The sequence below is a fragment of the Tursiops truncatus genome, chromosome 1 (assembly GCF_011762595.2).
Source record: "Tursiops truncatus isolate mTurTru1 chromosome 1, mTurTru1.mat.Y, whole genome shotgun sequence".
In the NCBI taxonomy this organism is placed as follows: domain Eukaryota; kingdom Metazoa; phylum Chordata; class Mammalia; order Artiodactyla; family Delphinidae; genus Tursiops; species Tursiops truncatus.
In genome coordinates this window covers 116563221-116576072 of record NC_047034.1, presented here as the reverse complement: position 1 = coordinate 116576072, position 12852 = coordinate 116563221, and the positions used below count along the sequence as shown (strand labels likewise).

The window sequence follows — 12852 nt, the reverse complement described above, 5'->3', positions numbered from 1 at the left end:
TTTTCTCACTTGCAAATGGAGGATAGTATAGCCCACCTCATGATATTAGCATAAGAATAATGAGATATCTGTGAAAGCAACTGCTGTAGTGCCTGGCAGAAACTCAACAAATGATACTTCTCTTTGATGGTAACACTTGAGCACCTACCGCGTGCTAGAAAAGAGAAGGCAAATATATTTGAGGCACAGGACTGGACATTTTTTAAGTGTTTTTGCAGCGTCATTACACATAGGTAGAATCAATGGATAAAGAAAATGAATGCATATACAATGGCCTATTATGCAGCTGTAGAAAAGAAAATCTTGTCATTTGTAACAACCAGGATGGACCTTGAGGGCATTGTGCTAAGTGAAATATGCCAGATAGAGACAAACAAATACTGTATGACCTTATTTATATGTTTAATCAAAAAACAAACAAATTCATAGGTACAGAGAACAGATTGGTGGTTGCCAGAGGTGGGAGGTAGGATCAACAGGTTCAAACTTCCAGTTAGAAAATAAGTAAATCATGGGGATATAAGGTACAGCATGGTGACTATAGTTGATAACACTGTACTGCATGTTTGAAAGTTCCTGAGAGAGTAGATCTTAAACGTTCTTATCACTATGAATGGTAACAAATGCTAATTAGATTTATTGTGGTATCATTTTGCTTATACAACTATCATTATGTTGTACACCTGAAACTACTATAATGTTACCTGTCAACTGTACCTCAATAAGAAATATTCATAGATAAAAATTATTTTTAATACAAAATAATTATTTGACAAAAAGCTTGGTCAGTATGTGGTGATGCCAAAACAGTGTTTGAATTTTCAAGGAAAAAAAACACCGTCTGGATGCAAACACAACCCAATCCCCGTAATTTGTCTCCATGGTTTTGAATTTTCTTATTTTAATGGCACATTTAGAAGCTGTAGTTTTGTTTTGTTTTTGTTTGTTTGTTTGTTTGCGGTACGCGGGCCTCTCACTGTTGTGGCCTCTCCAGTTGCGGAGCACAGGCTCCGGACGCGCAGGCTCAGTGGCCATGGCTCACGGGCCCAGCCGCTCCGCGGCATGTGGGATCTTCCCGGACCGGGGCATGAACCCGTGTCCCCTGCATCGTCAGGCAGACTCTCAACCACTGCGCCACCAGGGAAGCCCAAGAAGCTATAGCTTTAAATGTTGGTGCCCAGGTTTTGGAATCAAACGGACTTGAGTTCGAATCTCAGCCCTCACATTAGCTCCATGACTCAGGCACCTCCCTTAACCCCTAAGACACAGCTTCAAATATGTAGACTGGGAACGATAGCACCTTTTTCAGTAGGCTGAAAATGAGAAAATGCCCAATAAACGTAGTTATTGTTTTATAACCAATATGATAAAATGATGGAAACATTAGTTCAGGGTTTAGAATGCACTGAAATGCTTTTGTTTTGTTTTTTTAATAAATTTATTTACTTATTGATTTTTGGCTGCTTTGGGTCTTCATTGCTGCATGAAGGCTTTCTCTAGTTGTGGCGAGCGGGAGCTACCCTTCGCCGCGGTGTGCAGGCTTCCCATTGCAGTGGCTTCTTGTTGCTGAGCATGGGCTCTAGGTACACGGACTTCAGTAGTTGTGGCTCGCGGGCTTGGTTGCTCCGCGGCATGTGGGATCTTCCCGGACCAGGGCTCGAATCTGTGTCCCCTGCATTGACAGGCAGAATCTTAACCATTACACCACCAGGGAAGCCCCTGAAATGCTTTTTTAAAATTGTCTCCACTGCCTACTTCACCTGTTAGCCTTTTTCCCCCCAAAAACTAACTCTGCACATCGGGGTGTTATTGCATCAGCAGGTTGGGGTGTTTAGAGACGCAAATTCTGTACCTGGAATAGTCTGGAAGTTTATCCGTGAACCATCGAACTTGCTGATCTTAGTCTGTCCACAAAGACTGTCAGTGCAAAGCGGGTAGCATTAAGTAAACAACTTAAGCGGATGATAAGGAATATAAAGGAATCATAATTTGTAATGGAAAAGCAAGAAAAGCAGCAACAAAGCATCCTTCCTGGAAACTGTAAGACTGCCAGTTTCAGCACGTCTACATGCCGGACCTGTATAGCGGCCAAATGCTTAGAGTACTGAACTAGAGTCCTCCAAAAGCTCTAAAAGCATGTTGATTTTAAGTCTGGATTCTGAACATTATTAACCTTTAATAACTTCTGTATCAAATTAGTGGCAAATGCCTTCAGGTAGAGGCAAAAACTGAAATTCTATATACTTGCACCATTGTTCACCCAAGAAAGGATTTTGCAACTGTGGATAAATTCAGTAGGATTCGGTGAGGTTGCCTGCACGTAACCTAACTAGAGTTGGCTTAAACAATTTAAAAGGTGGTTTTCTCTCTTAACCGCAGTCCAGGGATAAATGGTTGTGGGGTTGGTGCAGCAGTGGCCACACACAGTCAGACTGGTTCCCTCTTTCCTATCTGCCCTTCTCGGCATGTGGGCAGACCTCCCTTCAAGGTCGCAAGATGGCAGCAATGCCCCCAAACAGCGCTTTTCCCCACACAACCATTTGCAAAACTGGAATGGGTGAGTGAGGCTGATTCTCCCCGTGTGTGTCCCTCTCTCTTCTGAATAAGGAGGAAATCTCTCCTCTGAAGCACCCACCCCTCAAAGATTGCTTTTTACATCCTTTTGGCCCCAGATTTGGCCACAAGCCTGTACCCATCCTGCAGAGGAAGAGGGAGGTGGCTGCAGCCTGCAAGAAGAAGGTGGGCTGTTGAGTAGGGGTCTAGGGGTGTCTGCCGAAGGGCTTAGGGAGGAGGGCAGAGGAGGTGGCCCTGGCAGAGCTCTGGTGCCTTCCATGCCACCTCCACCCAGAGTGGCTCCATTCTTCTTCCACATAGAATCCTGCTCAAATAAAAGCTTCCGTGGATAAAGATCATCTGTAATCCTTCGCTGCAAACTCAAATACCTAATATACTAATACCTGATATAAGTCAGTGAGTCAAAATTATTTGTTCACTATTACATTCCCAGCATCGAGGATAGTTCCTAGCATATAGGAGGAGCTTGTATTCATTTCCTATTGCTGCTATAACAAATTGCCACAAACTTGGTGGATTAAAATAACACAAATTTGTTATCTTACAGTTCTGGAGGTCAGAAATTCAAAACGGGTTTACAGGGCTAAAATCAGGGTCCCGGCAAGATAGCATTCCTTCTGGAGTAGTTGGGGGAAATCCATTTCCTTGCCTCTTTCTGCTTCTAGAGGTTGCCCACATTTCTTGGCTTGTAGCCGCCTCCCAGCAAATGGCATCACTCCGACATTTTCTGCCATCACATCTTCTCTGATTGCGTCCGTCCTGCCTCTCATAATGATCCCTGTGGTTACATTGGACCCACCCAGATAATCCAGGATGATTTCCCTATCTCAAGAACTTTAACTTAATCATATCTGCAAGTCACTTTGGCCATGTAAGATAACATATCCATAGGTTCCAAGAATTAGGAGGTGGACATCTTTGAGGATGTGCATATCATTCTGTCTACCACAGAGCTCAATAAATATTTGTAGAATTGTTGAATGAACAGTAGAATCTCAGCATTGGAAGCTGCTTTAGACAGCATGTAGTCTAACCTCTTACAATGTCTAGGAATCTCCTCACTGGCAGATAGTCATTCCATGTCTGCTTGAATACTTCTGGTGCTGGGGGCTCTCCATCTTCCAAATTAACCTTTCCACTGTTGGACAGCTATGGATCTTAGACATTTAGACCTTTCTTCCTTAGGTTACTTCTGCCCTTCTTTCCGGAGAAATCTACACATCTCCATCTCAGTAACTGGGGTTTCAAAAAGATGAAAGACAGCCTCCAATCTTCAGGGGGGTTATTGTGAAAGTGAATCCTACACATAAGAAGTTAAATAACAATACAGTTAAATGAGTTCATCCATGTTAAGTGCTCAGTACTGTGCTTGGCATGTAACAAGTGATCCAAAAATGTTACCTGCTCCTGTTGCTGTTATTACCATTCACAGATGCTCTGGGTCAAATTACTGATGCACCTGGAGTTCGCTGATGCAGCAGTGACTGGAGAAGGCTCAGGGAGGAGGAGGTTTGGGAGGAGAGGCAGAATGTAAACAAACTCAGGGTAAAGGGGAAGGAATTCCACGCCGGACAAACACAGAAGGCAGGTGTTCAGAGGCCAGATTAAACAGGTCAAGTTCTAGGAAAATGAATAGATTTATTTATCTCATGTAGGGTTTATAACTAGCTTCGGCAAAACAGCATGAACTTTATCCAAGTTGTAGATAGCAGCTGTAGATGGCAACTACCCCGCAGTCTCTCCAAGTTCTCTGCTCCTGAACCCTTCCTGGGACTTGCAGAGACTTAAGCCCCATGGTCTCAAGTCTAGTGATTGCTTCTAGTGGAAAGAACACTTCTTTCGACCTGCCTCTTTGATTCCCAACTCCAGCCTGGAGATCATCTTTAGCTCCTCTTTGCTCTATGCTCCACGGCCACTAACTAACCCTGTCCCACTCCTCACTCAGCCTTACCCCCTAAAACCTCAAGGAACTGAACACAGACATTGAAGTTGGAGAATAACGAAAGTGAGAGAAGTAGAGGCAAGGTCAGAGCTGGACTGTAGATGTATGGGTGGTCCATGGAAAGCTGTTTGTTGCATCTGTAATAGTGATAGGCATGAAGTACTTCAGGCCACCGAGAAAGCAGAGGGCATACCCGTGACGAGCAGAGGACTCAGAAGGAAGAGGAATCAGGAGGAGTTTGCAAGGAGTTCTTCCAACCCTCCACTTGCTCACCCCATCCAGATATGCCTTCTCCCAACCTTACTTCCTTTTTAAAGAAAGATGGTGGGACAAAGGATGATGAATGATTCTGTGCAATTTTTTTTCTCTCTGAAAAACACATGAACACACATACAGTATGCTTTAATCTAATAATCTGATTTTCCATTTTGCTGAGGCTATCTCATAAAGAGCCTATATCCTCATAGCATCTACAAAAGTACCCAAGACAGGCCAGTATGCTCTGTAGTTCCCAATGATTGACACTAAGTTTTGCCATTTTATTTCTGTTTCATAAGGAATCAGAAAACAAAAGTGGCAAAGGCCAGATAACTCTCCTTGGTAAGACTCTAGTCAGGTGTGACTTTATGGCCAACATTCACTTTAAATGAGATGAAATCAGAATGAGAACTTTGGTCCCTTCTTTAAACAACCAGCCTTGCAAAGCCCTAGGGCCAAATCTGGCACATGAAGCCAAGACCAAGTGTGTCCTCCATACTCTTCCAGCAATGAGTTGAGTTGGATGTATTTTTTAAGATGATGAAAACAGGAACTTACAGGAAAACATCAGGAAAAAACTTCTTTCTTTAAAATTTCTCATTAGAGACACAAACATTTCAATTTATACGTAAAAGAAGAAAATTATCATTCCTCCTCAAGAACTAGATCTGTAAACCACTATTTAAAGTAGTTTAAATAAGCAATTTAATAAGATGGGGAAAAGACTAGCCTAGCATCCCCTATATTTTTTCCTCCCTGTTTACTCAATTATACAAGTACTTCCACAGCAAGACCTCTAATTGTGTAGACTTCAGTGAAAGAGAAATGGAACTTGCTGTAAAATAAATTATTGGGTGTAATTAAATTACATACCACTTCCCATACTTTTTTTTCCAAATTGCCCATTACTTTAAATGAAAACATTTTTAGAAAAGAACTGTAAACACTCAAAGCATTTCTCAAGGACCATTCTCCCTTCTTCCTGCTGATACAATGTAGGCATTGTTCCATTTTCCAATATTCTCCTGCTGAAGATCTGAGGAATTTCAAAACTTCATTCACCAGTAAAACTTGAGAGTTCCATTTTCAAATCACTTGTTGAGCAGGATCCAGCTTCAGCCCCTCTTTTAGCAGATGAATCCATCTTCATCTCTATTCATGTGACACCATGAGCGTTCCCTACCCTGCTGTGGTGCAGTCGCTCGATATACTCTGTCCTCCTGCACTTGACACACAGACAAGTCATCACTCTCCTTCTGGGGCAGCAGGAGAGGTGTTTAGAAAACGAGCTTGGGAATCAGGGAACCCCACTGGCTGGAGCATCCTGCACGAGTCACATAAGCTTTCTGAGCCTGAGTTTCCCCATCTGAAATATGGGAAATAGCAAACCTGCCTACCTGCTAGTGTTTTCTGGAGGACCAGATGAAATCACACATATTGCAAACACTCCAAATGTTACCCAAAGAGCAGTTCCGATAACCTTTTTTTTTTTTTTTTGCGGTACGCGGGCCTCTCACTGTTGTGGCCTCTCCAGTTGCGGAGCACAGGCTCCGGACGCGCAGGCTCAGCGGCCATGGCTCACGGGCCCAGCCGCTCCGCGGCATGTGGGATCTTCCCGGACCGGGGCACGGACGCGTGTCCCCTGCATCGGCAGGCGGACTCTCAACCACTGCGCCACCAGGGAAACCCCCCGATAACCATTTTTAAAAGTGTTTATGTGAGGTGTTTTGCTGTTTTTGTTCCTAAACAGGCATAAAGAAAGAGAATCTAAAAATCTCATTTTCAGGCTCCAAAATGGGGAAATGGTACTGTTTTATTTGTTCCTTTTTGCTTATTCTTCTTTCCTGTTAAGATTCTGGTTCTCAATAAAGATGAACCCTTCTGAGAACTGCAGGACCTTTTGCATCTCAACCCCAGCCCTACTTCCCTGCTATTGCTTCTTATAATCAGAGCTAGTGTCTTTAGACAAATTTAAATAGAAAATCCTCATATGCCGTTTCATGGGTCATGATTCTCCCAGAATTTGCATGATCTGCTTAGTACTAGTTGAAGTAAGAAGAAGTTAGAAAACACTGCTCCTCACATTGTCTCAGAAACTACAGAATCTCTTTGAAATCAATTTTTTTTTGAATTTTGAAAATAAATTAAAAATGGATTGTTATCTGGGCTCAGTGCCAGAGAAAGAAAATAGTTTTTTCTTTGCAGTATTTGTGAATTTTAGGGCCAAAAATTAATCTTTGCTGTGACCTTTTATTATTATATAAAGCCTCTTTCTCATAATCCCACTTGAAGCTATACACATTTTTTATGCCATGAAACACACACACTGGTTTGTTTGTTTTTTTAATTTATTTTTTGGCTGCATTGGGTCTTCATTGCTGCACACAGGCTTTCTCTAGTTGTGGTGAGCGGGGGCTACTCTTCGTTGCGGTGCGCGGGCTTCTCACTGCGGAGGCTTATCTTGTCGCAGAGTATGCGCTCTAGGTGCATGGGCTTCAGTAGTTGTGGCTCGCTGGCTCTAGAATGCAGGCTCAGTAGCTGTGGCGCAGGGGCTTAGTTGCTCCCCGGCATGTGGGATCTTCCCAAACCAGGGATTGAACCCGTGTCCCCTGCATTGGCAGGCAGATTCTTAACCACTGTGCCACGAGGGACATCCACACACACGCTGTTTAATACAAACGAGAACTAGGAAAACACTCCCCAAATGACCTACTACTTCCCTCTCTTTCCCAGGGGAGGTTTTGTTTTGTGGTCCCCAAAAGGATTTTAAAAATCAACACCGTCTACTCAAGGAGGGGCAGTAGAGGATCTGATGACTGCCCCCCCACCCACACACACACACATAACAGTAAGAGGATGCTGATGAGGAAATGTAGCTTGGTATCAGGGCACTGAGGTCAGTCCTCAGCTGTAAAGCACTGTTTAAGTGTCAGCTTCATATTATGACATGATCTGCTTGTGACAGGGCCACTGGTCCCGTAACCAGGAGCAGATGCTGTGCTGACATCAAAGCAGGATGAAGAACTTCACCATAGATGGTGAACCATCTATGAAGCTATGTTGTTTTGATCTTGCCCACCAATAATTCAAGGCACTGGGAGCAACCAAACATCCGTATCTCAAGGTGAAGATAATAGGACCTCTGATCCAAAAGGAAAACACAAACACACACCAATTAGCTGCTCTTCCTACAAAGAATACCAGAATCCAGCCTTGCAGAAGGAGTTGCTTGCCTACAGATCCACGCAGAGAAGTAAAGTTGAATGCAGGTTGCTTTTACTCTCCTACGGCTCTGGCTTGACTGGGAATGAGGGATAGAGACCAAAACCAATCTGTAGTCCAAATCCAGCTTCCCCATAAAGCCACCAATCCTACCCTGAGGTTCTAAATGTATTCAACAGGATTCTAGATTTCTCACCATCAACTACCAACATATTATCCAATACCGAGCACAAAAAAAAATGTGGCGGGGTGGGATAGGGAGGGTGGGAGGGAGGGAGACGCAAGAGGGAAGACATACGGGAACATATGTTTATGTATGACTGATTCACTTTGTTATAAAGCAGAAACTAACACACCATTGTAAAGCAATTATACCCCAATAAAGATGTTAAAAAAAAAAATGTGGCAACCTGAGTTGAGTTTTGGGGGCTAGTGGTTTTGCTGCAGGCTTTCCTACCTTCGCCAGTATTAACAGCGTCGTTGCAGGCTGTGTCTGGGTTCCAGACTAGTGAGTCACAAATGGCAGTTACATAAATCTGTGCCTGTTTTTGTACTTCCTCTCTTTGTAAGTTTCTTCATACTTGGTATGCCGCTTCTTGCCCCGAAAGCCTAGGTTTACACTGCAGAAAGTCTTTTATGTCTCACTGTACCCACAAAGTCTAACCCCGCATTCAGACTTACAGGCAACAAAGGGCTTAGTGGATAGAACAGCAACAAGGTAAAAGGCAGCAACCCCCAGAGGCACCCACAGGTACCCAGGGTGGAAGTCGGTTGTTGGTGGGTTGTGTTTTCTCCAAGAATGCCTCACAGAAGATGCAGCTACAGTGGAACTGGATATAAACACCTTATCAGCCATTTCTCCAAGAAGCTTATCTAACATTTTGCACCTTATATAACTGACATTCTGAAATTAATGCCTCTTATGCAGAACACACCTAGCATTTGAAAAGAAAAAAAAGTAGGGCCCCCGGAGGCTGTATGACATCTTTTCACCAAAACCAGAAGTGTTTGCCTTTCACTGGTTGTTTCATGTATGTGTGTGTGTTTAGATGTCAGATAAATTTTATCTACAAAAGATCAATTGTGAAGTTTATTGGGCATCACCAGGAAATAACACCCTGCAATCAAACATCCCATTCACCTGGGTTTTCATGTCAGTGAGTGCAGTGCAGCACGTTCCTGATGGAGAGTGTCTGACGGTTGCATCTATGCTCCAGAAACTTGTTCACTATCAATGCGTTCATGGAAATGAAGCTGGGGCTCATCTGAAGCACTTGGGCAAACAGAACAGAAGACTGTGAATAAGACCTGTGGATAAAAGCAGGTCAGACTCAAGAAGCCAAATATAGGTCAGAAAGGCCCTTTTATAACCTGGTGCATTGTTTTATGAATTCAGATTAACCCTGATCAAACTCCCAAGACATGATAGCCAGGTACAAGAAAGGTCTGTTACAGTTTGGTCTATAAGGTGGGTGTAAGTCTGATAATTCAACAATAATATTAAAAATTGAGAGAAAAGGGGCTTGCCTGGTGGCGCAGTGGTTGAGAGTCCGCCTGCTGATGCAGGGGACACGGGTTCGTGCCCCGGTCCGGGAAGATACCACATGCCGCGGAGCAGCTGGGCCCGTGAGCCATGGCCACTGAGCCTGCGCGTCTGGAGCCTGTGCTCCGCAACGGGAGAGGCCACAACAGTGAGAGGCCCGCGTACCACCCCCCCCAAAAAAATTGAGAGAATAGACCTCATGGTTTCCTCTTAACGTTACCTGAATATATTCAATAGCTGTTTGACAAGCAATAAGCAGAGTCTGATTAAACGATTCTTTTCCAACAAAGGCTACTGAGCCTCTTTCTATGTAGCGGCATCTTAGGCAAACATATTAATTGCTTCAAGTAGGTCCCTGTCTCATGTGGGCTTCCCTAGAAGCAGAGGCTAAGATGGGGATTCTTTGCAAGTGTGTTATTAGGTGTGCTCTTGCGAGACAGGGAGAGACGCAGGATAGGGCAGGGGGAGAAGCCAGCTGGATATTAGCTTCAACTTGATCTCAGGGGGACCACTGGGGAACAACTTATACCAGAGTCATCCGAGCTTGAGGGAGGGACCAGACTCCTGTGTGCTCTTAGCAGCAGCTGGGGGATGGGTGTACCAGCCAGCTGAGCAGCAGGACACTAACAGGTCCACTATGGTAGCTAAGATGATGGGACTAAATCTCTAGGAGCCAGACTGTGTGGTAGGAGATGTGGTTCTCATCCCAACCCTGGCCTCACTAATGACATGATGATATGGCCACGGGCCCCTCACATGGCCTCTGCAACTACCAATTTCCTCATCTGTAAAATGGGAGAGCAGGGGTGGTAGAGTTGGATTAGACGATCCCTGCACAATGTGAGATGTAATGATTTCAGTAAGGGTAGCGGGCGGAGGCTCACTGAGGAATAGTGGATGTTTTCTTCTATTCATGGAAAGGAGTTAATTAATGTAAATGTGCCCCTGAATAACTAGTCCATTGAATACTTTTCCCTCACCTGGAATAGCTCTGGATACACAGGCAAATCTAGGAAGACAAGCAATAAAGTTGCCCTGAAGGCGTATGTTCTAAAAAAGGATGGCAAGGCTCTGTTTTCAAACAAAGTGCTTTTGTGGCAGTTTACCTAAAGGGAGCATTAATACAACCAGGCAACCTCATTTAACTGACTCCTGTATCAAAGCAAATTAGAGGCAAGAGGCTGGAGTAAAGCATGAGCCAGAGACTGTCCCTGAAAAACTACACAGCCTCTAGGGAGAGCAGCTTGGAAACATCTATCCAAATTATAAATACATTTATTCTTTGCCTGCACAGCACACTCTCTGGGAATTTATCCTACAGGTATATATGTGTGAAATGACATTTATATGAGTTTATTCATTGTGCTACTTTTGCAAAAATAGTCCAAGATTGCAAACAACTCAACGGTCCATCAATAAAGAACTAGTTAAAAACAATAACAACTATGGTACCTTCCATACACAGTGGAATACTGTATAACCCAAGAACATCTGTACGGATACAGAAGGTTCTCCTGGATATATTGATAAGTGAAAAAGCAAAGGGAAGAACAGTATTATCAGATTAGTATGTATATTATAAACACATATGCATACATAATATGTTTGCTTCTTTCTGTGTAATGGACGTAATAAGATCATATAGTTATACTCAAGTGTATCCATAGATATCTAGAAGTCAGTTTTTGTGTATCTGGAAAGATATCCCAAAAAAAACTTTTATGAGTGATTATCTCTAAGGGATGAGGGAGTGAGAAAATGGGATTGATAGAGACATAGGTGAGAGTGAGAAATCTCACCAATGCCTTTTTACAGATTTCCTTTCTGGATTTTTTTCCCAACCATCATAGGTTTTTCTGTAAGGACAAGGGAGGAGCTGTTTGATTAAAAAATAAAATGGAAATTTAAAAGGCAGGCATCAATCAAAGCTGGTCATTCCAACTTCCCTTATCTCATGCTTTCGTTCAGGGATTGGCAAACTGAGGCTGTTGGTTAAGTAGTGAGACCATATGGTTCACAATGCTGAAAATGTTTACTATCTGGCCCTTTGCAGAAAGTTTGCCAAGTCCAGCTGTAAATCATGGAGTTGTTTGTAAAATAGCTGTACTCCTCCTAGCAGTGAGCTTCAAGTACTTCTAGCAGTTTTGTCTTCTTTACATCAGCTTTTCTGACCACAGAGAGTTATGCACCGAGGAAAAAGGCAGGATATTGCACCTGTTACAAAGAGCATGAGCTCTGGGGACAGACAGCCCAGGTTTAAATCTGGGCTTTGTCCCTCACGACTATGTGGCCTTGGGCAACTAACTTCTTGAACTCAGTATGGTTTTCATCTGTAAAAGCTGGGCGATAATGGTACCTCCTTCACAGAGTCGTTTGGAAGGTTAAGTATGTTAATGCTGGCAAGAAGTTTAGTACAATGCCTGTTAGTATTATCATCTAATATTTTGATTTTTTATAAACAGGGTGATGACCAGTTAAATGTGTTTGAAGAAGACACCATAGGAGGTGAGCTTTCTTTACTGATCAGACCAAAGTTGTCATTTTAGTAGCTCTGAGCATGTCTTTTTTATTAAACACCACTAAGAGATAACAATCTACCAACAGCTTGTACTTTTCCCTTAGCCAGGGAACATGATTAAGATTGGGACTCTTTGGATCTCTCCCCTTTTGGTCCATGTAAAGAATCAAAGGGACACCTTACTAAGAGATGCATTTCCTCACTGCCCAGAGAACATGAGCCCCAAGACGCTCAGTGAAGAGAGGATGCTCTGGTTAAAATGTTTGGAAAACACAATACCCAATCCCCTTTGGAAGATTCACATATATAAGAGCACAGCAAGACTCCCACATGTCCTGTAGGAAAGAGAGCTGGCTATCTTTAATTCACCATTCTTCAAATTTTATTGGAACACAAAAGTCTTTTTCCTGCATCGTGGTTACTACTCTGCAGTGTACCATTGGGATGCAACTTAAGAAACACCTAAATTATACTGCTTCATAATTTTGTCATGTTAAAAGTCTTGCCAAAACTAAAAAAATCCAACCATAATTAGCTACACATGGAACTGAAAATAGATAAAATTATGTGAATTTGACCAGAAAAAGATAAGTTTCATGATTGCCCTAGAAAAAAAAATACCTGCTATCATTTCCACTCTGTGATAACTGTTGTTATAATTATGGTCCATGGAAATATATTTACATTGACTGGGAGCATATACAAGTAAGTGAATTGGCTTTCTAAATAACCCCAGCTCTAATCCTGCTGCTCCATGAGCATGGGGTAGTAGATAAAGTGTCATTTGATGATAAT

The 12852-nt window shown here is 42.9% G+C and overlaps 1 protein-coding gene across 4 annotated transcripts in view; it reads left to right on the top strand.

The window, feature by feature from the left end:
- Positions 1-12852, top strand: part of AK5 (adenylate kinase 5) — a 237057-nt gene that overhangs the window by 162516 nt on the left and 61689 nt on the right. For all 4 annotated transcript variants that reach the window (XM_033864681.2, XM_073788205.1, XM_033864687.2 and 1 more), the window contains one exon: positions 12002-12044. In XM_033864681.2, coding sequence (XP_033720572.1) covers positions 12002-12044 — 43 coding nt within the window. The remainder of the gene's footprint in view (positions 1-12001; positions 12045-12852) is intronic.